At 50.7% G+C, this 22,196-nt stretch overlaps 2 protein-coding genes across 3 annotated transcripts; both read left to right on the top strand.

Annotated features, from left to right (window-relative positions):
- Nucleotides 1-8: 8 nt before the first annotated feature.
- NRAS (NRAS proto-oncogene, GTPase) lies at nucleotides 9-8,435 on the top strand. The gene is made up of 5 exons (XM_086862215.1): nucleotides 9-204; nucleotides 859-1,037; nucleotides 1,959-2,118; nucleotides 3,973-4,096; nucleotides 4,795-8,435. Exons 1-4 carry the CDS (start codon nucleotides 94-96, stop codon nucleotides 4,090-4,092), a joined length of 570 nt encoding a protein of 189 aa, XP_086718341.1. The 5' UTR covers nucleotides 9-93; the 3' UTR covers nucleotides 4,093-4,096; nucleotides 4,795-8,435.
- A 2,986-nt stretch (nucleotides 8,436-11,421) lies between these two features.
- AMPD1 (adenosine monophosphate deaminase 1) lies at nucleotides 11,422-22,065 on the top strand. Of its 2 annotated transcripts, none has more exons than XM_086862210.1 (15): nucleotides 11,422-11,559; nucleotides 14,295-14,469; nucleotides 14,991-15,141; nucleotides 16,493-16,655; nucleotides 16,855-17,074; nucleotides 17,687-17,816; nucleotides 18,094-18,288; nucleotides 18,495-18,626; nucleotides 18,708-18,871; nucleotides 18,993-19,119; nucleotides 19,500-19,663; nucleotides 19,988-20,108; nucleotides 20,547-20,720; nucleotides 21,119-21,229; nucleotides 21,800-22,065. In XM_086862210.1, exons 1-15 carry the CDS (start codon nucleotides 11,538-11,540, stop codon nucleotides 21,953-21,955), a joined length of 2,205 nt encoding a protein of 734 aa, XP_086718336.1. In that variant the 5' UTR covers nucleotides 11,422-11,537; the 3' UTR covers nucleotides 21,956-22,065. The 2 variants fall into 2 exon arrangements, with proteins under 2 accessions (XP_086718336.1, XP_023797822.2); XM_023942054.2 differs by having other exon boundaries at nucleotides 14,988-15,141.
- The last annotated feature ends 131 nt before the right edge of the window (nucleotides 22,066-22,196 follow it).

The raw sequence follows: 22,196 nt of genomic DNA, 5'->3' as shown, positions 1-22,196 counted from the left end.
GTGACGCGCGGGCGGGAGGCGGAAGCGGCGCGGGGCGATCGCGGGGCGGCGGCGGCGGCGGGGCCGGGCCGGGCCCGGCGAGGCCGCGGGGCCATGACCGAGTACAAGCTGGTCGTGGTGGGCGCCGGCGGCGTGGGCAAGAGTGCGCTGACCATCCAGCTGATCCAGAACCACTTCGTGGACGAGTACGACCCCACCATCGAGGTGCGCGGGGCCGCGGGAGCCGGTGCGGGCTCGGAGCCGCGGATGAGGAGCGCGGGGGAGCCTGAGGGCCCTGCCCGGCCCGGGGCTCTGGGAGCGGTTCATGCCCCCCTCTGCCCCCGGCTTCCTGAAGCAGCCACAGGCAACCCAAAAGGCCCCCACGGGTCTGTGTAGGGCGTGGGTTCTGCTCGCAGGGAGGGTGTTTCTGATAGTTTGTTTTTTGTTCTTCTCCTGTTGAATTTCTTTAAAGCAACAGCAGTTCTGTGTTTTGTAACAAAGGATGAGAGGGCTTAGAGTCTCATTTAAAACGGGATAGTTTGGGTAATATTTAAAATAATATAGTTTTAGATGTAGGTACTTTTTCATCAAAGATAGATGAGAATCACAAAATCCAGATTGGTTTGGGGTGGAAGGGATCTTAAAATCCATCTCGTTCCACCCCCTGCCCTGGACAGGGACACCTCCCGCCATCCCAGGCTGCTCCAGCCCCACCCAACCTGGCCTTGGCACTTCCAGCGATCCAGGGGCAGCCCCAGCTTCTGCAGAACAGCTGGAGCAACTCCCCCTGCGTTTTTATTATTATTTTCATTTTTCTCCCGTATCCCCGGGGCGGGCAGGAGCAGCGCAGGGCTCACTCCCGGCTGCCGTGTGTTGCAGGACTCGTACCGCAAGCAGGTGGTGATCGATGGCGAGACGTGCCTGCTGGACATCCTGGACACGGCGGGGCAGGAGGAGTACAGCGCCATGAGGGACCAGTACATGAGGACAGGAGAGGGCTTCCTCTGCGTCTTTGCCATCAACAACAGCAAATCCTTCGCTGATATCAACCTCTACAGGTACAGCTGGGGCTGCCCCATGAGCAGGGAGCACGGGGCAGGGCAGGGATGCTGGCAAATGAAGCACTCAAGTGCCTTAGTGAAGGCTCAGTAACAGACAAATGTTAAATCTCTCACTTCTTTCAGAAAGTTTTGTCGCTGTTCTGTGCCAATGCACAGAATCACAGACAGTGGTGGGTTGGAAGAGACTCTTAAAGCCCATCCAGTGCCAGCCCTGCCATGGCAGGGACACCTTCCACTGGACCAGGGTGCTCCAGCCTGGCCTTGGACACTTCCAGGGGTCCAGGGGCAGCCACAGCTGCTCTGGACACCTGTGCTAAGGCCTCATCACCACCTTCAGTCTGTTAAGACTGGGATGATTTTTAGGGGTTTTTTTGTGTTAATCATCAGTCTCTATAAACATCTCCAAGGGATGCCAAGAAAACAGTGTCAGACCCTTTTCTGTGGTGCCCAGGGACAGGACAAAGAGCAGTGGCCATAAACTAAACCCCAAGAAGTTCTACCTCAACATGAGGAAAAACCTCTTTCTCTGAGGGCAGCAGAGCCCTGGAGCAGCTGCCCAGGGAGTTGTGGAGTCTCCTCTGGACACATCTGAAACCCAGCAGGATCTGGTCACCTCCAGGTGATCTTCTCTTGGCAAAGGGGTTGGACTGGGTGTTCTCCAGAAAGCCTTTCCAGCCCCAGCTGTTCTGGGATTCTGTGAATCAGAAGCCATTTACACCTACAGAAAATGGGTGAGAAATCCAGGGTGGAGTTATCCATGGACACAAAACAAAGTGCACAAAGTGCTGCTGACCCCTGAGGCCCAGCTCACCTTTAATATGTTTTTGTGGCACAAGGTTGTTTGAATATGAACTAAACCAGTTTTTATATTTAGAAAATAGTTCCTATTTTTTTTTTTTTTTATTTGTCTTCCTAAAGAGAACAGATCAAGAGAGTGAAGGACTCGGATGACGTGCCCATGGTGCTGGTGGGGAACAAATGTGATCTGCCCACGAGAACAGTGGACACAAAACAGGCCCAAGAATTGGCAAAAAGCTACGGAATCCCCTTCATAGAGACCTCTGCAAAAACGAGACAGGTGAGGGGCTCCCCCAGGGGCTGACTGCTTTCTGGGAAATGCAGGAATGATGTTTTCCCATGTGCCTTATTTACAAGAGAAGCATTTTTTCAATCCCTTTGCAGTTTTTAGCTTTTATTTCTCCCCACTCACTCTTAGCTTGAAAGAGCTCTGGGCTGGGCCAGTGCAGGAATCACTTCAGACTCATCCTGACTTCCTTTCAAGTGGGTCATATTGATAAAAAACATAGAGAATAAAATAATTTAAACTCCTCTAAAGTTACTAAATAAAACTTCAAAACTAACTAGGGAAAAAATAAATACTCAGAATAATAAACTAACTAAAACCAGCAAATGTAGAGATAAAGAGACCTACAGTGGTTTTGTGGAAAATTACGTAACAAGAAAAAAAATAGCACATGCCCAAAAAAAAGATAAAAAAATTCACATTTACTATTGAAACATTCAATAAATACAACCACCCAAAACCCCTCTTAATATACCTCGAGAACCATAAAAAACCTCCCAATAAGAAACAAATGCCCGCAGAATAATTCCTAAAAAACAATACTTATCTCTTAAATAAAAACCACATTTTAATTTTAATAAATCAATACCTTCTTATAAAGTCTCACAAAACACACAGAAGAAAAAGGAACCCAGCTACTTTCTACTGCTTCAGCTTTTGTTAAAAATTTGATTCCAGCCAATTTCAGCTGCAGGAAGAGCAGCAGAGTCTCAGCTGCTCTCCCTGGGGAGTGTCAGGCTGAGCTCGCTAGTCCCAGACCTGCTTGATTCTCTTGGCTCGTTAATGAAAGCCAATTAGCAGATTATGATTGCACACAGAATTCCCCAGACTGGACTAATGGGCTTCTCCAAAGCCTCCTTGGCCATGTGGGCCTGTCCAGCCAGCCCTGCTCTGCCTGCAGCAGGGGAATGGAGCAGGGAAGGTGCAACTATTGAGCAGCAGCCAGAAAATCCTAAAGAGTTGAACTCTAAGAATCCTAAAATTGTTTCCTGCATGGAACCTTCCTGAGATACAGTTTTCCATGTTTATTTTAGTGGTTGTTCCCCCAGGAGGAGGCAGGAGTGTAAGGAGATGGTTTGGGACATCCATATGGGTTTCTTCCTCTTAGTAACCATGGGATAATTGTGTGTCACAGTGACACTGGTGGCTGGGTTCTTTTTCCCAGGACTGAGATTGATGAGACAGAGGCTGTTTTCTCGTGTTTGGGCTTGGTTGTTTATTCTTTCCTTATCTATATATAATATGTATATGTATACAGAGTACAAGGAGCTCCTCACACTAAGTTAGAGAGGTGCAAAATGGAGAGCAAAGAATCTCTCCAAGGTCTTTTATGTGTCTCTTTGTCCAATAATTAAATGCCAAGTAAGTTATTTTTCTTAGTGACCCAATGACACCTGTGTGCTGCACTGCAGAGTTCTTTATCCAATCACTCATTATTACCCAAAAACCCTTAGAAGAAGAAGATGAAAAAAGAAGGAGAAAGGGACAATGTCCTAAGTCCTCCATATTGTCTCTTATTCTCTAATGTAGCTTAAACCCTAAACTCTAACTCTCTCACCCAGTGACTCAAGAAAACCCTATTTAACCTACACACCCACATTCCCAGTTTCTCTACTTAACTTTAAAAGCTGTCTCCATGGTGTTATGTGAAACTCAGAGCTCTCTTGGCTGTCAGAGCCAGGCACCACAGGTAAGGGCACATTTTCTGTGCTTCTGACCCCAACAGTTGGGTGCTGCTCTTCCTGTAGGATTGTGTCTTTCAAATCCAGTAAGGGGCTCTGGGATGGACAGATCAGTGATTTCAAAAGCTTCAGGGAATAAAATACCTGGTCTTGTGTTTGCACTCAGGGTGTGGAAGATGCTTTTTACACCTTGGTGAGAGAGATCCGGCAGTACCGGATGAAGAAGCTCAACAGCAGCGAGGATGGGAACCAGGGCTGCATGGGATTGTCCTGCCTTGTCATGTGAAAAGGTGAGCTGGAACTCCACTCCTCCACTGGCTTCTTGTCTCTTTGCCTTCCAGCACCTGATAGGTGTGGCTTAGAAATGCTGGTTGCTGTAGGTGGGGTTTTCCCCTATTAAACAACCTATGGATTCCCAGAGATTTGGATCCTACACTGTTTTAATGCTCAAAAAAGAAAAATTCCCTTCTTAAGTTGGTGACAGAGCTTAAGGAAAGGAATTTTCATTCACGTCACCCTTTTGGCTGATGGGTGGATGGAACAAGATGATCTTTAAGGCTGCTTCCAGCCCAAAATATTCCATGATTTTCACCGATTTCAATCGTGTGATTTTCTGTGTCGTTCCTTTCTGTCTCCTTTTCCTCTGCTTCCTTTGGGAAACCATTTGGACTGTCTGGAGAACGTGTAATTTCTGAAGAAACACCTTGACAGAGCAGCATGCTCCTGAGTGATTGACTACTGCACAGCTTCCCTTGAGCTGTGCTCCTCTGGAATGTGCTGATTCTAGGATTAAACAAATAAAAAGGTGCAGATAATGAAATCTGAGTTCCCAACTGAGGGAAATTCCTTTCAGCAATTCCCTGAAAGATGTTGGTCATGACTATGAAAACTGACAGACCAGCTCAGGACTTGCACTGCTGCACTGCACATCCACCCCAGAGTGGGAGAGAGGTAATTAGTGCTAATTGGAGGTGCCTTTCTGTTCCAGATGCCAAGCAAACGTGGTTCAGGTGCAGCTGCTGGACGAGCCTCGATCTCCTGTGCTGCCTCTCCTGCTGATCCCTGCAGTGTTTCGGTGCCAGTGACAAATTCTGGGCACCAGAGTTAATTAGCACAAGGTCCTTCTCCGTGCTCCATCTGAAGAGAACACCCGTGGCATCTACCTCCCTGCTCAGCTCACGGAGCAGCAGCATCTCTGGATGTGCTGGGATTCTTTTCTCACTGTGTTACCTGGGTTTGTTCAAGAAGAAAACCAGTCACAAAAGTGAACTATAGAGACTAAATGCTGTGAAAAAAGATGACACTTTACCTCTAGAGTAAAAGCTAGAAGTGCTGTGTGTCCCCTGTCTGTTGGATTCCGTGCAGTGCTGTCAAAGGAGTGGCACAGAGTGATGTCACACGGGGTTGTGCAAAGGAGTGCCCCTGTCCCCTCTCAGCTGGGTGTCTGCTCTCTGTGCACCTGTACAGCAGAAGTGCAACATCTCCAGTGCCAGGAGTGCCACCTCCCTGATCCTCCATTTCTGTAATAAAAAGGAAAACCTTTCCTAACTAAGTGCCTGTTTGCTAAGAAGATTTGAAGTTGTCCCTTGGGTTGAGGAAAACCCCAAGGACTGGAATTTCTTGGGAGCTCATGGTCTCAAGCAGGCAAGTGTGGTGTGGGTGATCTGTGCCTGACAGGATCCTCCATCAGGAATTTGGAGGCTGGAAGGTCCAGCAGGCACTTGTGAGACTCTTGGACAAGGGGACACACTGCATCTGTGTTTTACTTTCTTTGTGGGTGGAACAGTTTATATCTGTATTGTTTCCCTGCAGCTTTCAGATCTCTTCCAAGTTGGACCAAACATGTCAGCTGTTCATTTTTAACATGAACTGCCAGCATTTCTGGGCAGCTTCTCACTAATTAATCTGGTAACTGGAGGTTGCTTTGGACAGCTGCTATTCAGCTCTCTCTGTAACTTGCAAATTGTTTTATTCTGAATTATTTTCTTACCACAGACTGTAAAGAGTCTCTTCAAAATGTCTCTAGACTGTAAAATGGAGCTGGAGTTTTCTTGTCAGGGAGGGAGTGTGGGTGGTTGGGGTTGGCTCTGTCAGGGGTGCAGAAAGTGGCTGCTCCATCCCTGGAAGTGCCCAAGGCCAGGTTCGACTGGACTTGGAGCAGCCTGGGATAGGGGGAGGTGTCCCTGCCGTGCCAGGGGTGGAATGAGCCGAGCTTTAAGGTTCCTTCCAACCCAAACCAGTCTGGGATTGTGTGATGGAGGGGAGAAGGAGCTGCCCCAGACACCTGAGCCAGCTTCTGATCGCAGCATCCTTGCAAAGTGAGGAGGGAAATGAGTCCAGTGGTGGCTCAGGGAAGGTGTGGGACAGACTGGGGGGGAATTCTGGGCTCTCTCTGACAGCCTCCAGCTGAGGAAATTGTGAGCTGAGTGAGTTTTTCCCAGAACAAAACACCCTCACCTCCTTACCTGGCTGCACAGGTGTGGTCAGTGCTGCAGAACCTTCAGCACCATCCTTGGAGTGCCGTGTCCTCCTCCCCGGCCCCTGTGCTGCTGGAATCCCCAGTTCCCAGGGGGAGCAGGAAGGAGCTCTCAGCCAACAGAGGGAGCATTTGGGCAGTGCCAGGCCAGTAGAGCAGGTGAATTGCAGGAGGCTCAGTTTCAGGTTGTTGGTGTCAGTCACACATCATAATTTGGAGTGCTCAATTACAAATGGACATTAGAAATCAGTAAACAGAGAGAGAGGAATTTTTTCCTTTTAATATTGCTTCCTTCACTACTTATAGTCTTAATTCTCTTCTGGGAATGAAGAGGATCAATCTGCATCATATTTTCTTTATCTGTGATAATCCTTATAAACACTTTTTTCAATTTATTTTAACTTTGACTGACGTGACTGATAAGAATTAAACCCACAAAAAAATTAACATAAAATATAATTTTCCAGCAATATACACACAGTAGTGGGGCTGAATTGCCTGTAGCTCAAGTTCAGTTTGTTGTTGCTCAGAGAAGCTGTGGCTGCCCCATCCCTGGAAGTGTTCAAGGCCAGGATGGAGCAACCTGGGACAGTGGAAGGTGTCCCTGCCTATGGGATGACCTTTAATGCCCCTTCCAGCCTAAACCATTCCATGACTGATCTCGTGCTGCAGGTTAAACGTGACAGTGATGCCACCACTGCACAGCCAGGGCTGAGAAAGCTTTGTCAGGAAGAGTTTTCTGTGAAAGCTTTCCCTGTGGCAGGAGATGAGGGTCTGCTTCTAAGGAGGTTAGTGGCACATGGGCGGCCAGTTAATAAAAACACCCCTGGGAAATGAGGAAAAGCTGTTGGGATGCACATCTGGTCACACAGAGCCAGCAGGAAGGAGCAGTGTGGAGTTTGTGAGGACACTGAACTGGTGACATTCTGTCGTCCAGATCCATGGGCGGGGTTTGATTTCTTGGGAAATGCAGGAATTTGTTTCCTGGCCAGCAGGATTGCTCAGAGCACGGCTGCCTGTGGCCATGGGGAGCCTCTGGCATTTGATGCTTGATGTCAGCCTGGAGAGTTATTTCCATGGAGGTTCATCACAGCAACACTCCACACTGCTCTGCATGCTCTGCTTGGCATTAAAATGTACCAGCTGTAGCTCCAAAAGCTGGGAATTCTCAGAAATGTGGGAACTGACTGGAAAATGCAACTTCTCTCTGCTGTTCCCTTTCTCTTGGGCTCTGTAAAACCTGAAAAGGGAAAAGCCCTGGTCTGTATTAGTGTCACCTTTGGAACCTTTAGAAGGGTTTTTAGGATTTTTTTTTTCAGTTTTTAGGATGCTGTAGAGCTGACCTGCACAGGTGATAACTCCCAACTCCATCACTGTAGTTCCAAATCCAGCAAAAAAACCCCAAAATCAGAATGTAGTACTAGTCAGGAGTGTGGACTGAACGGCTGTAATTTGTTTCCAGCTGTCTCACAGAGAACTCTGGGTTTGGTGGCAGCCAAGAACTGGAAGGACAAAACTCTGTGAACTTTTGGGAAAATTATTTAGAAAGTAAGCACAGAAGGTTTTTCACAAGACAGGTCCCTGGAAAAGGCAGTTTAGTAGATTTGGTCCAAATATTGTTATTTAGAACAGCACAACTCTGCACTAGTGCCAAGCTGATTTCAGTGCCCTGACTGGGCAGAACAGACATGAATAACTTTTGAGGTAAAATACTAAAAAAGGGTGAAGCTCTTGTTCAGAACTTCCAAGTGCCAGAGACTGTAACAAACATTTATCCACAGCTCTGCAACAGAATTCTGTCCTTGTCCTTGCTAGGACTTTGGATTTTAACCAGGATGTTTAAGCTGCCATCATTTTTAGTGCAGCTCAGACTTAGAATTGGATTTCAAGCTGCCTCAGTCCTGTGGGGGAAGGAGAGCAGTAGAAGTTTGAATTTCATTCTGACCTGTCTGTGCTCCTCAAAAAGCCCAAATCTTGAGTGTCTGCCTGTGTGTGACCCTCAGGATGGTGGAGAAATGTTGGGATCTGGATTTTTAACCCAAGGGCTAATTTGTTGTTACTTTGTTTAATTATTTGCTTTCAATAATGCATCTCATTTGGTTTGAATTGAAGTAAATTATTTTGCTTCTTAAATAACTTTTTTAAAGAATAAACTTGGAATTCTTTGGTTGTTTTCTTTGGGTTCTGGGCATAGGACCCACGAGTAGGTTACAGAGAGTTTATCACAGTGCCCTCTGCTCTGTCTGTGGGGTGGGATTTACTCCAGTCTGGCATGGGGCAGGGTCAGCTCTGTCACAGGTGTGCCCTACAGTATCAATGAGCAGTGAGGGTGGCCTGAGACCTTGATCCAAAGTCCAGTTTTAGTGACTTCACCAATCTGCATCTTGTTGCTGCTGAATCTCTGTTTGCAGTGGGCTCCCTCATGCTGACTTATATAAAAAAATGAAGGGGGAAGGTTCTTTATTTGATATTCCAATGGCAAAACCAGCTATTAAGTTACTACTGTGCCCGAATCATGCTCTGTTAGGCTTTTAAATTGCTTGATTCAGTCTTCTAAAGCACTTTCCTATTGCCTTCCCTCCTGCAAGAAGGCAAATTGTGTCAGACCACACAGTCAGTAAAAGTGCTTCAAGGGTATTTCTCCTCAGACCTTGTGTCAGGCATCTGAAACCTGGAGTCCAATGTGGGTTTTGTGCCAGGAATTTAAAAACAGACCCCCAGGACCAGGGGCACAGAGCTCCAGCAGGCACTGCCTGTGCCTGGAGGATTCACACCCTGAGTTTGGGTGGGTGCTAAGGACCTGGGGATTTTTGGGAAGGTATCCCTGCAATAAGTTTGTTCCCTGCACCTGGTCCTGCAGATGAGTTTCCTGCTAGGGAACTGATCCTGGCTGTGCCCTGGACCAGAGGCTGACCCCAGGTTTCTGGATTTGCTGAGGGTTTCCCCAAAGCTGTTGATGAAAGGCCCAGCCCAGTCAGGAGTGCCCTGTTCTGTTCATACTCCTCCTCTTGAGGAATTTAAGCCATTTTCTGACAAAGCTTGCCCCATGGCCTCTGTCTGTGCTGTGGATGCAAGGCCAGGATTCAGAAGATCCTGCTCAGTAGCCCCAGCTGCCAAATTTCTGGTAAATGGTCCAACCATTTTCCCTTGGCTGGGCCTGGGCAGAAGGAGGGCAGTGCAGAGGTGAAGGTGTGGGGTTCAGAGCCACCCCAAAGCCTCTGAGTGTGAATCACTCACTTTCCAGCTGAAAAAGAGTGGAAAGACAGGCTGTCTGTGTCAATCCTTGAGTTTGCACAGGCCCTGGATCTAACTTTAGCACAGTGTGCCCAGGCTTTACTCAGATTTCCACCATGAACCCACTCAAGCTGACCGTGTGATTAAAAAAGCTGAGGGATCAAGAGACGATCAAGAGTCTTTCTTTTGAGGAAGATGACCTCTGTATCCTAAAGGTTATTTTTGGTTTCAGATGTGAATCCCAAGATCCCAAGGGCAGATATAGTCCCTGTGAGAGAGCAAACAAGCAGGAGACAGATTTTATGGACCTTGAATGAAACAGTTCAACAATAATGTGGTGTGGAGACTCTCAAATTTGGAAAATGGATGAGAGCAAGAGAATTTAGAACCTGAAGATTTTATCAGCATGAGAGGGAAACCAAAGCTGTGCCAGCATCCTAGCTTTGCCTTGGTGCTGCACCTCTGCAGGTTGGAGGGAGGGAAATTTTTTTTCCTGGGGAAAAACAGGCAAGAGGGGGTAAAATTCCCTAAATTCTGGAGAATTTCTCAGTTGTCACACAGCTTGTTTTGAAGTTGTGCCCATCAAATAGTGGGCACATCTTTTCCAGAGAGTTTCTGGATGCTGTGGAAATTATCTCAACTGGAGAAGCTGTGCCAGGTCTCAGCTCACTTCACTGGCTGGGCCACAAGTTTCCTGTGCTCTAAGGACAAAATCCATGGCTTGTAATTTCCAGCTCTGTGTTTTATTTTACTTCTGCAGGAGACTCTGTCGCCTCTTCCAGCTTTCTTCTTGGATAAGACCTTTCCATAGCTGCAAAATGTATCCCATATAATTCCAAATAATGGTGTTTGTTCCAGGTAGTTTTTCTGTTCCCTTCAATGCTCTGACTGAAGCCACCCTTTAAACCAGAGCCAGACCATGCCCAAATGCTTTGTCCTATTCCTGAGAAGTTTTTCAATGCCATCAAGAATCGAAGCACAAACAGACAGGGAAAGACTCTGCTTCACATCAGAACTATTTCATCCTCCTGGCCCGCTCAGTTCCACCACTCCCCACCAGGAATCTGAATCAGAAGCTCAGAGTTATCCTGGCCACACACAGGACACAACAAATTCTGGCCTTTCTCTTCCCACAGGAGATGTTTTCCAGCTGCAGGTGAGATCTGAAGAAGGTTTGAGGACACCCACAGGAGAGTACAACCCTCAAAGCAAACATGCTGGAAACAACCTGCTTCAAATGAAGCCAGGAGGTGCCTCCCAACCTAAGAGCTGCTCTGCCAGCCCCAAGCTTAAGGCAGGAGTTCCCTGACCCACCTTGGGCTTGACTGGGAGCTGCTCTCTCTCAGATACACCTTGGCTGTGGCTCTCCATATACAGAACTAATTATCAGATCAACATTGTGACACAAAATTTGAAAAAGGCAGTTTCTGAAAAGCTCAGGAACAAACTCTGACTCCTTGCACTTTCCTTTTATTGGTTGGATTCAGCTGGGAAGACGTGAGGACATCTGGGCAACCCTGTTGGTGAAGTCCAGGCTTTCAAAGAGATTTCCCCCCCTCAGAAAAAATCTCTGAACAGCTCAGGTGAGAGCACATGGTTTGTACCTATCCACAGCCCTTGTTCTGATTGCAAATTTCCTTTAAACCTTTGGTTCAGCACAAAAGGCATCAGGTTTAGTCTCTCTTAAAAGACTGAATCCCACAGATCACATTAGAAAGGTGCAGCTACCCTGGAAAGCAGAAATCTGGGCAGACACCAAGTGACACTCCACAAAGTCTAAAATACAAACTTGACTTGAAGATTAATTAAATTTGAGCCCTGCTTTCACCTGTTTCAGTGCAAGTGCTTGTGGCTGCCCTTTAAATAGTTCCACAGTTGACCTGCACTGTCCTTTTAGAGTGGGAGAGTCTTATTACAGGAAGGGAAAGCAGTAAAATTAGTGTTGGGCTGACGGGCAGTCACTTGGTCCCTTGTGCCTGGGGACTCTGGGGTGTTCCTGAGGGTCTGCAAACACTGCTGCGATGTCCCGGGTGAGAATTCCAGGTAGGTCTGAAAGCCCAAGGAGCCATAGGGCAGGTTCCAGGCCCACAGCCCTGGAGATTTGGATGTGTGGTGTCCAGGGGACCTCACTGGGGTCTTTGGGCATTTTTCTTCCCCATTGGAGACACTTTCGGATAGTGCAGTAAAGAAATTGTGTTACTGTATAAATCATGCTCTGCTTGTACTGAAGGAAAATATCATTTCTCCTGTGATGTAATGTGTCCTGTAATGACACTATTAAATCCCTGTGGAAAGGCTCAGAGGGATTTCAGGAATCTCTGCTCTGCCTGGTGAGGCTCAGATGTGGGGAACCCTGCAGGGATGGGAGCAGGAGCTGGGCAGGAGGAGCAGGGCCAGCCAGGCTCTGCAGGACAGAGCAGAGGGACATGTGACAGGTGAGTGCAGAGCCCTGAGTGATAACAGCACCAAACAGCCCCGATAGGAACGTGTTTGGGATTGCTGTGGTGTGAGACACGCTGTCCTGGCACATGAAGCTGGTGTTAAAGCCTGGCCCTGCACCATCAGTGGGAGATTGTAAACCTTCCTGAGTGTAATTTTCATCCACTAAAGAGATGAAAGGTCAAACTAAACATTTCTGAGATACCTTGTTGGCAAATGAATTCGTGGAGTCAGGATTCCAGAGCGTGTGTTGCTCAGGCTGTGCTTCAGGGAGTCAGCAGCTGTGATGCCAGAGCTGCAGCCTGAACTGCTGGGGCAGGTGGAAAGGGCAAAGGCTGCACCCTCAGAATGCTGCTGCCATCCTCTCTGAGCAGCAGTGAGCCTCTGTGGCAGTGCAGTGTCTCAGCTGTTATTTATTCCTGTTGGGAATAAAGGGAGCTGTGACCACAGGGGGATGGAACTCAGCATCTCTGAAATGAGCACCCATCCTGAGGGCCACAAAGGAGGGTGGGTCAAGGGCAAAAACCAACAAAGCCTGGTGCTCCGAGTCTCTGGAATATCTGCTCTCCTGGTCAGCAGGAGAAAGCTGTGCCCTGTGTTCCTGCTGCAGGTGCAAGGAGAGCCCCCCCAGGCCAGCTCAGCCTCAGCACAGGACTGCTACCTGCCAGGCTCTGGTGGCATGCGGGGACAGGATCTGGGTTGTACAGAATGCTCTACCCTGGACACTGCAGGGAAAGCAGGGACAGTGCCAGGCAGAAGCTGTGCCAGAGCCACACTGGGGTGGATGGGTGAGATGGACCTGCAGTAGGGTTCGGTTCCATGCTGGGGCATCACCAAGGCAATGCAGAACTTCCCTCTTTGTGTTCCTCAAAGTGACAACTTCTCTGCCTTTTCCTTCCAGTACCTAAAGGGGCTACAAGAACACTGGAGGGACTTCTCACAAGGCAGGGAATGACAGGACAAGGGGGAATGGTTTTAAGCCAAAGGAGGGTGGGTTTAGATGGGATATTGGGAAGGAATTCCTCCCTGCCAAGGTGGGGAGGCCCTGGCACAGGCTGCCAAGAGAAGCTGCCCCCAGATCCCTGGAAGTGTCCAAGACTGGTTTGAATGGGGCTGGGAGCAACCTGGGATAGTGGGAGGTGTCTCTGCCCATCAGGTGAGCTTTGAGGTCCCATCCAACCCAAATCATTCTAAGATTCTAAGATTCTTTTATAAGTGGATGGTATGGAAGGTTTTGGCTAAACTTGTACTTTCTAATCCCTTTTAAAAGTCTGGTGAGGTGATAAGGCAAAAAGGCTCAGATTTTCAAGGGCTGATCACAGCAGCTTTTATTTTGTCTCTGTTTTGTCTCAAACAGCAGAACAGAAACGTGAGTATTGCTGGGTTTCTCTGTGTGTTACTGCCTAGACATGATCTCTGGAACCAAGCAGCAGTTACATGATAATGAAGATCATGCTATTTCCTGGCAGTGCCAGCTCTGTCCATCAGTGTTTCACAGAATGGTCCCACCTTTTGGTTCTTTGATACAGCACCAAAATATGCAGCTTGTTAAATATCATTCTGGCACCCTGAGTGCTGCTGAGAACCCTCTGTCTGTTTTGCTTTGGTCCTCACCTGTGACCATGTCCTGTGTGACACTCGACTGTGAGGTCCATCTGATCCTCTCCTTGCTTTGTGACGAGCTGACAAAACCTGCTGTCAGTGTCCCTGTGGTGCCATGCAAACATCTGCTTCTGGGAGCTGCTGCATCCTAGCAGAACCCTTGGGCTCTTGTTTTATGGTGTTTTGTTGGCAATGGAAGGGCTTTTAATCTTCCTTGTCCTCCATAAAGCTCCAGCCAGCCCTGTGCCAGTCGGCTCTGGCACCTCTGCAGCCAATGCACATGCTGGAAGTGCCTAGCTGGGGCTCCCTGGCTGCCCTGGATGGTGGGAGCTGAGTGCTCAGGCTGCCAGCTCCACCCCCATCCATACCTCTGTTCCCCTGACTGCTGCAACAAGTGGATTTCAGGCTCCCTGGAGCTGTAAGAGCTTTGACAATTTTCGCCTCTTCTACCCAGTGCATGCTCCCATAACTGCCCTTCCCAAAGACCTGCTTCTCTCTGGGCCTTTTGGCAGCATTCTTGGACTGTATTTACTTTTCCTGCTGTACTGGGGGCATCAAGGTATGTCTCCAGCCCACCAGGTGTGGCTCAGCCTTGCTGCAAATTTGGGAGGTGGCTCAGAGTCTTCTCTAGGGGCCACGAGGAAATGGCAGCTGAACACGGAGCTGCCTGCAAGGGGCACCTGCCTGTTCCAGTGGCTGGGAATCCCCTTCCTGTGGAACACTGAACTCCTTTGCAGAGATGGATGAGTCCCTGCGCTCCTTTGCCGAGAAGATCTTCGCCTCCGAGGTGAAGGATGAGGAGGTCAGGGGGGATATCTCTCATTTTGATGTGGAAGAGATCTGCCCCATCTCCCGCCAGGAGAAGACACTGCACATGATGCTCCAGGAGACCAGTGCCACAGTGGAAAAGCGGTGAGTTCCCAGGAGCCTTGGCAAGGAGAGAGCACAGCCTGCAGCTACTGGCCAGAGCAAATGGGGGGGGGGATATAAATCAAGGCCTTTGGGCACAGCTCACCACACCTGTGGAATAAATCCTTGATAATCCCAGGGCATCTCTCAGGTACTCCAGGATTTCCTCTCCAACTGTTTCCACTGTTGGACAGAACGACACCCTTGGCCTGTTCCCTGGGTGTCAGCACAGCAATGGCCACAGAACTGCTGGGGAGGGAGACTTGGGGACTCTGGAAAGATGCAACTTCCAAAGTCTGTGGCTACTCCATGTCCTGTGGCTACTCCATGTCCTGTGGCCTGTGCTTCTGGCAGCGCCTGTTTAAGGTGCTCAGGGACCACCAGTGAGCTGGTTTGTGATCAGGGATCACCAGTGAGCTGGATCATGCTGTACACAGCTGGAATGTGGCTGTGGGAAGTGCCCCTGGCTCCTGGTGTGTGACCATGGAATGGGGCTGTTTGCCTGAGCCTTTCCTCCACAGCAGGAAGAAGCTGATCCGCATGAAGACAACTGTGTTGGCCCCCTCACCTGTACCCAGCCAGGCTGTCAGTGATGGAGGCAACTCCACCTGCCCCCAGAAGCAGACTGTGCCCGACTTCCAGCGGGTGCAGATCACTGGGGATTATGCCTCTGGGGTAGGTACTTCCATGGCTGCTCCCTTTTCATGCTGGTCACCCCCCTGGTCCCTGCCTGTCCCTCAGCAGTGCCTTTGACACAGGAGCCTGGACCAGCTGCTATGGAGAGGGTGTCTCCTAGTTCAGTCTGTGCTCACAAGCAGCTGGGGGTGCCCTGCTGCATCCCTGGGGATCCAGAGCTGAATTCCTCAGCAGCAGCTATGGGGTGCTGCATATTCCCATGGGATTCCCCAGGGAGGGGCTGGCAGGGCAGGCTGTGCTCACTCTGTCACATCCTCTCTGCTTGCACACAGTTCTGTCTGAGGTCTGTGTACATGCAGGGACCCCAGAACAGCTGAGGGAAGTCATCAGGTGCCTGGTACAGGCAGGGTCACCTAGACCCAGCTTCCCAGGACTCTTATCATATCCCGTGCTAATCCTGCCTTCCTCTCCTCCTCTGCCTCCTATTAAATTTGTGCTGCTTCTAAGAACCTGCTGGAGGGCTGCTCAGCCAGGGGCTGCACAGCAGAGGGGATCTGAAGTCCCTCCCTGCTCAGGCACTGAGCATATTTCTCTTGCCATGACTGTCCTAGCTGGGAGTGCTGGTTTCCCAACCTGCTCCCCTCCAGCCTCTTTCAACTGCCCAAAACATTTGTCTGTGCAGTAAATAAAAAATCACTGACATACAGGGTAAGTGCATGTTGTTGTTCCTGCTTCAATTTCAGCCCGGACTCCAAAAATAACTTTAATGTTTTGCCCAGCCCTGGCTTCCATTTCAGGACCAATTACTGATTTCAGTGAGGAGTGTAAGAGGGGGTGACATCTGAATTCCCTGGTTTTGGAACCAGGAGCTTCCCTTTGTCATGCCTGGGACTCTGCTTATCATCCCCTCCTTGCCCTGCTCAAAAATTGATATGATATGATTTGATACAGGATATGATGAGATAAATGAGATATGATATGATTATATGTGACAAGAAAGTTGGAGAGGGACTTTTTACAATACCATGTAGTGACAGGACAAGGGGAATGGCTTCCCACTGCCAGAGGGCAGTTAGATGGGATATTGGGAAGGAATTCTTCCCTGTGAGGCTGCCCTGGCACAGGGTGCCCAGAGAAGCTGTGGCTGCCTCTGGATCCCTGGAAGCATCCAAGGCCAGGTTGGATGGGGCTGGGAGCACCCTGGGATAATGAAATGTGTCCTTGCTCACAGCAGGGGCTGGAACAAGATGCGATTTAGGATCCCTTCCAGCCCAAACCGTTTTTTGACATTTATCTTGCTGTGACCAAAATCTGCCTCCACCTGGGTGCACCAGGGTGTCTCTTGGACACACTCGTGTTCCAGCTGCCCTCAGCATCACCTCCCTTGCAGGTAACAGTGGAAGACTTTGAGGTGGTGTGCAGAGGCCTGTACCGGGCGCTGTGCATCCGGGAGAAGAACATGCAGCAGTCGCTGCAGAGGTTCCCCAAGACGCCCTCGCAGTACCTGCGCATGACTGAGGGCAAGCCCTGGAAACCAAGTGACGCTGGCCCAGGTACATCCAGGCACCCCAGGGGCTTCCTGTGGCTCCAGCATGGGCAAGGCTCAGGAAAGGGCTGAGCAAGGCACTTGCCCAAGCCCCCTCCTTGGTCCCACAGTGGTGGGGTGTCCCTGCCCGCTGCGTGGGGTGGGGGGAGCAAGGCAGGCCTGGGGGTTTGGGCTGGCAGCCTTATGGAATTCTCATTTTGTTGCAGTGTTCACCCCACCAGTGAAGGATGGACAGGATCCCTTTGATGCTGGGAACCTCCCTGAGGACCTGGGATACCATGTGCAGATGAAGGATGGGATAGTTTATGTCTATGCAGACAAGGCAGCAGCTGAGAGAAATGAGCCAAAGGACCTGCCCTACCCCAGCCTCGAGCACTTCATTGATGATATGAACTTCCTCCTGGTCCTAGTTGCACAGGGGCCTGTGTAAGTGCACAAACCACCAGGCCCTGCCTCAAAGGGAGGCCAGGGCAGCCCCCTTCCCTTCCTGGGAAGAGGGAGGAACCCACTGCTGACACACCTATCGTTATGATTCGGGACGGCAAAATGATGATACGAGACTCCGAGCCTTCATGGGAGGGCATAGAGCGAAGTTTTGTTAGAAACACACTCTTTTCATACAGAACTGGGGTACAATGAATATGATTGGTCATTTAGAACAACACCCCTTGACCGTTATTTCCAAGTAAATAACAAGTTAGATAAACACAACCTGCTAATAATTTTTCACCTTCCAAGGATTGTTTGGATTCCTCCTTATGATTTCCCAGGCCAGAGAAAGTTGTGTACTTGACTTTAGCACAGGCTCAGGCTAATGTCTGAAGCCTGAAAATCTCTTATTTGCCCACTGTCAGTTCCCACACACACCTGGCTGCCCTACAGTCCTCAGCCCTTATTAGCCCTTTTGACTTGGGTCTTAAGCAAAGCCGCACTCAGGGGCTGGAGACAGGACCTGCAGGTAGGCTCCCAGCTGGAATCTGTGTCCCTGTGCTGAGGGATGAGGACCCCAGTGACTGTTCTGCCCTTTGCCCTCACCAGGAAGACCTACACTCACCGGCGCCTCAAGTTCCTCTCGTCCAAGTTCCAAGTACATGAAATGCTCAATGAGATGGAGGAGATGAGGGAGCTGAAGAACAACCCCCACCGTGACTTCTACAACTGCAGGAAGGTAAACGGCAAGGTTTAGAGCCCCAGGGACCCTGGAAAGGAGCTGTCATGGTGCCTGCCCCTCCCTGGGAACTGGATGTTAAGAATCCATGTCTGTAGCAGCAGCAGTGAATGGGAATGTGCTGCCTTCAATGCTCTTGGCTAAGTTGTGTCCTCTGGCTGTATTCACCCACTGGGCTGAGCTCTGCTCCCCACACCTGTGCTCACCTGAGGGGTTTGCTCACCTCCCTGGGATGGTACCTGAGCATCCCAGCTTGAAGCTGTCCCTGTTTTCCCAGGTGGACACACACATCCATGCTGCAGCCTGCATGAACCAGAAGCACCTTCTGCGTTTCATCAAGAAATCCTACCGTGTGGATGCTGACCGTGTGGTCTATGATGCCAAGGGCAAACAGCTCACCCTGAAACAGCTTTTCCAGAGCCTCAAACTGCACCCATATGACCTGACAGTGGATTCCCTGGATGTCCATGCTGTAAGTGGTAGAACATTTACTCTAAGATCACTCTTGGGCCACTCTTGCCCCCATGGCTTTTCCCTTCCCTGTGCACCCACACTTGTTGTGTGCATTCCTATTTGTGTCAGGGCACAGCAGCTCCTAGCATTTTGGGTGGTTTGGCTCAGTCCCTGCTCCCTGCCAAGCTGTGAGGGCAGTGTTTGAGCCTGATCTCCCCACTCCAGGGCCGGCAGACATTCCAGCGCTTTGACAAGTTCAACGACAAGTACAACCCCGTGGGGGCCAGTGAGCTGCGCGACCTCTACCTGAAGACGGAGAACGCCATCAATGGCGAGTACTTTGCTACCATCATCAAGGTATGGAGAGAGGGGAGGAGAACAGGGTGACACTGTGCTGCTGCTGTGGCTTCCCTTGCCATGGTGTGCTCTGGTTTGCAGGAGGTTGGCTCTGACCTGGAGGATGCCAAGTACCAGCACACGGAGCCCCGGCTCTCGATCTATGGGCGGTCGCCTGAGGAGTGGGCCAAGCTGGCCAAGTGGTTCAACACCCACCGGGTCTATTCCCCCAACATGAAGTGGATGATCCAAGTCCCCAGGATTTAGTACGGGCTGTGGGGCTGAGGGAACACTGTGCATTATAGACCCCTCATCCCTGAAAGGGTTGTGGGGACAGAGCACTGGGTTGTCCCTCTGGAAGCTACTAATCCCTCTCTCTGTCCACAGTGATGTGTTCAGGTCTAAGAATTTCCTCCCCCACTTTGGGAAAATGCTGGAATATATCTTTGTTCCTGTGTTTGAGGCAACTGTCAATCCCCAAGCCCACAAAGAGCTGAGTGTCTTTCTACGCCATGTGAGTGTCACCTGGTGATGTTGTCATGTGTGGGAAGAACTCACATTCCTGTTTGTGCACAAGAAATGGGGTATTTGCCCTGACATGGAAAATGGCATCAGTGGGCTCTGCCTCAATTCTGGGGAAGGGGGGGTGTGGTAGTGCTGGGAGGGGTCAGACTCCTTGGGCTGGCTGCTGTGGGGCTGTGAATCGCTGTCCACTCATCTCCTGAGGTTTGAGCTTTTTCCTAGTCCTGGACAGCACTTGGGGGGTGTGAGGAGTGAAGTCTGCAGTCTTGCCTGACCCGGGCTCTGATGAGCTGTGGTGGGGCAGAGCGAGCCTGCCTGGGCATGATGAGGTGGAGAGTGTGAGATGCACTTTTTTGTTCCCTTGCCAAGCAGATCACAGGCTTTGACAGTGTGGATGATGAATCCAAGCACAGTGGACACATGTTCAGCCTTAAAAGCCCAAAGCCAGAGGAGTGGACTTCGCAGAAGAACCCATCCTACACTTACTACATCTACTACATGTATGCCAACATCCTGGTGCTGAACAACCTGCGCAGGTGAGGCCTGGGATCTGCCAAAGGGCTGCCTCAGTTCTTTGTTAGTGTGGAAGAAGTGGGGCTCTCGTCACTCTGTCTCTGGAGCATCACGTCCCACAGCAATCCAAACAGCCCTCAGTAAGAGGTGTGATGGCCTGGGGTGAAAGTTTAGGGATTGCAGAGATGCATCTATGCACACACAGAGAAAAGAGAAGGAGTAATGTGCTCCCAGGTCAAGCTGGACTCCTGGGGACTCATGGTAGGGGCAGAGGTAGGGCCTGAAGTCGGGTCCAGCCACCCAACTCTGCTGTTTGGCTGCTCTGAGTGCTCCTTCCCTGTGCCCAGGCAGCGTGGGATGAACACGTTCCTGTTCCGCCCGCACTGCGGCGAGGCTGGGGCCATCACACACCTGCTGGCAGCCTTCATGACAGCTGATAACATCTCCCATGGGCTCAACCTCAAGAAGGTATGTGGAGCAGGCTGCCAGGAGCAGCCCAGGCACGGCAGAGCAGAAATGCTCACAGCTGCCTTGTGTAGATGGCAGTTACCTGTGCCTCTGCTTTACACTGACACAGCCTGGCTTTAGGCAGATGTTAAGTAGTTTTCTGGGTTTCTCCAAGCATGTTTGGGGATGTGGCTGTGCAATGGATTAGATTTTGGGGGTTTAGCCTCCCAGACCCATCACAGAATATGGTTCTTATCACTGGAGCCAGCTGAGATTGGTATCAGACAGCTCCTTGGCCTCTTGTGCTCCTTGGCCTAAAGCAGTGATCACTCTCTGGCCCAATTCTCTCCTTGCACGCAATTCCCTGGCTGGGACCTGGCCTAATCTGAGGATTGACCCTGGAGAGGTGGTAGGTGCACAGCTTTATCCCTAACGTGGTACCTCTGCATGTCTTTGCAGAGCCCGGTGCTGCAGTATCTGTACTTCCTTGCCCAAATTCCCATTGCCATGTCTCCACTCAGCAACAACAGCCTCTTCCTGGAGTACGCCAAGAATCCCTTGCTTGACTTCCACCAGAAAGGGCTCATGGTGTCCCTTTCTACAGATGACCCCATGCAGTTTCACTACACCAAGGTACAGTGTGAGCTGAGCACTGGGGCTGGGACTGTGGGGCTGGCACCATGTGGGGCTTGGTTTTCCTGGAAGCCAGTGGCACTTGCAGAGGGTCCAGTCATCTCCCCCTCCAGCAGATGTTCAGGCAGGATATTAGGAAAAACTTCTTTACTGAAACAGGGTCAAGCAACCAAACAGGCTGCCCAGGGCAATGGTTCCTGGAAGTTTAAAAAAAATGAGAACATGCTGCATTTTGTGATATGGTTTTGTCGGCATGGTGGTATTGGTTGAAGGTTGCACTTGACTCTGGAGAACTTTTCCAGCCCAAATGATTCAGTGGTTCTGTGAGCTCTGGAACAGCCCCTGCAGAACACAGGCTGTGCTGGCAGAGGCTGCTGACCCCTAACCCTGTGCTGCAGGAGCCCCTCATGGAGGAGTATGCCATTGCTGCCCAGGTGTTCAAGCTCAGCACCTGTGACATGTGTGAGATCGCCAGGAACAGCATCCTGCAGTGTGGCCTGTCCCACGAGGTGGGTGTCCTGTCCCATGAGGGGTGTCCTGTCTCATGAGGGGTGTCTTGTACCATGAGGGATGTGTCCTGCAGTGTGTCCTGTCCCATGAGGTGGGTGTTCTGCAGTGTCTCATATCCCATGAGGTGTGTCCTGTTCCATGAAGTGGTGTCCTGCAGTGTGTCCTGTCCCGTGAAGTGTGTCCTGTCCCATAACGTGGGTGTCCTGTCCCACGCAGGGGGTGTCCCGCAGTGTCCTGTCCCACGCAGAGGGTGTCCCGCAGTGTCCTGTCCCACGCAGGGGGTGTCCCGCAGAGTGTCCTGTCCCACGCAGGGGGTGTCCCGCAGAGTGTCCTGTCCCACGCAGGGGGTGTCCCGCAGTGTCCTGTCCCACGCAGGGGGTGTCCCGCAAGTGTCCTGTCCCACGCAGGGGGTGTCCCACAGTGTCCTGTCCCACGGGGTGTGTGCCATTCTGGGGAGGTCCTGCCCACGGCCTGAGAATGGCGACCAGCTCGGCCCGTGGCTCAGGGCTTCTCTCGGGCGCTGCCAGCGGGGGTTCTGAGGTCGCTACCGGAGTCTTTGCCTCTGGCAGGAGAAACTGAAGTTCCTGGGTGAAAACTACCAGGAAGAGGGGCCCGATGGCAATGACATACGGAAGACGAACGTGGCCCAGATCCGCGTGGCGTATCGCTACGAGACCTGGTGCTACGAGCTCAACCTCATCGTCGAAGGGCTGAAGAACGAATAGGCGGGGGCCGGACCGCGGGGCCGGGGCAGTGCCGGACTGGGAGGGGGCCGGGGCCGTGCCGGAATGTGAGGGCGCCGAGGCAGCGCAGTAAAATCCCGTCTGCGAAGAGGCTCCGAGTGCCCTGAGAGAAAAGGGGCGGGATCGTCATCTGAGTGACAGGCACGCCAGCCAATGGAAGGTGGCTCTGTGCGCACTGGAGCGGGGCGAGGGTGGGCTCTCGAACTGTGTGACAGCCACAGCA

This window comes from Cyanistes caeruleus, chromosome 24 (assembly GCF_971803275.1).
Source record: "Cyanistes caeruleus chromosome 24, bCyaCae1.hap1.1, whole genome shotgun sequence".
Lineage (NCBI taxonomy): Eukaryota > Metazoa > Chordata > Aves > Passeriformes > Paridae > Cyanistes > Cyanistes caeruleus.
This window is presented reverse-complemented; position numbering and strand designations above follow the sequence as displayed.